The 1,262-nt window shown below is 54.2% G+C and overlaps 1 protein-coding gene across 1 annotated transcript; it reads left to right on the top strand.

The window, feature by feature from the left end:
* Positions 1-2: 2 nt before the first annotated feature.
* On the top strand, positions 3-769 carry SOCS1 (suppressor of cytokine signaling 1; the record flags this gene model as incomplete). The annotated part of the gene is made up of 1 exon (XM_010850689.1): positions 3-769. A coding segment is annotated over one exon (318 nt), but the record flags the coding sequence as incomplete, so codon positions are not given.
* Between the last annotated feature and the right edge of the window lie 493 nt (positions 770-1,262).

The raw sequence follows: 1,262 nt of genomic DNA, 5'->3' as shown, positions 1-1,262 counted from the left end.
GCCGACAGAGGAACTGCTTCTTTGCCCTCAGCGTGAAGATGGCCTCGGGCCCCACGAGCATCCGCGTGCACTTCCAGGCCGGCCGCTTCCACCTGGACGGCAGCCGCGAGAGCTTCGACTGCCTCTTCGAGCTGCTGGAGCACTACGTGGCGGCGCCACGCCGCATGCTGGGGGCCCCGCTGCGCCAGCGCCGCGTGCGGCCGCTGCAGGAGCTGTGCCGCCAGCGCATCGTGGCCACCGTGGGCCGCGAGAACCTGGCGCGCATCCCCCTCAACCCCGTCCTCCGCGACTACCTGAGCTCCTTCCCCTTCCAGATCTGACCGGCCGCGCACCGCAGCATTAACTGGGGCGCCCTCTTACTATTTTCTATTATTAATTATTATTTTCCTGGACCATGTGGGTGCCCTCCCCACCTGGGTTGGAGGGAGCGGGCGTAGGGGGCGAGGCGCCTCCTGCCCTGGGCTGGAGACCAGGCCGCAGACCCCTCCCCACCTCTTGAGGGGTGCCCCCTCCTGGTGCTCCCTCTGGGTCCCCCTGGTTGTCGTAGCAGCTTAACTTAAAACTGTACCTGGGACCAGGGCCTGAACTCGTACCTCCTACCTCTTCATGTTTACATATACTCAGTATCTTTGCACAAACCAGGGGTTGGGGAGGGTCTCTGGCTTTATTTTTCTGCTGTGCAGAATCCTATTTTATATTTTTTACCACCAGTTTAGGTAATAAACTTTATTATGAAAGTTTTTTTTTTTTAAGAAAAAAAAAAAGAAAAGGTTTCTAGAGCGTGTGCTTTGGTCAAAGGTTTTCCACGGTTATGAGTGGGTCCGGGTTCCTAATACTGACGTGGGTGTGGCTGAAGGTGTTCTGTGGCTGGGAACCCCACATGGCTTCACCCTCAGCTCCCAGGGGGAGAGGAACCCTTGGTCTAGTTTTGGTATTGTGTGTCTGGTAAAAGGGCACTTCGTGTCTGAGCACTTAATGTGTGCCAGGTCCTAGTCTGTACTTTATTTCCATATGCTTAAATTTACTTAATCTATAAAGACTACCCTATGAAGCAAGGCTCTTATCCCCATTTTATGGAAGAGAAAACCAAGGCAGGGTAAATTTGCCTGTGGTCATTCTGGTGTCAGAGAAGACACTTGGGCCTTTTTTTGGCCGTCCTCCCAGAAATCTGTTTGAAATGGATGACAGAGGGGAAACTTCTTTCATTCTGTGACCACAGCTTCTTCCAGGAAGAGCGTGGGGGTGGGGGGGTTGATGAGTTT

This window comes from Bison bison, unplaced genomic scaffold (assembly GCF_000754665.1).
Source record: "Bison bison bison isolate TAMUID 2011002044 unplaced genomic scaffold, Bison_UMD1.0 scf7180017864293, whole genome shotgun sequence".
In the NCBI taxonomy this organism is placed as follows: Eukaryota; Metazoa; Chordata; class Mammalia; order Artiodactyla; family Bovidae; genus Bison; species Bison bison.
The sequence above is the reverse complement of the archived record's forward strand: the minus strand, read 5'-3'. Positions and strand labels throughout refer to the sequence as shown.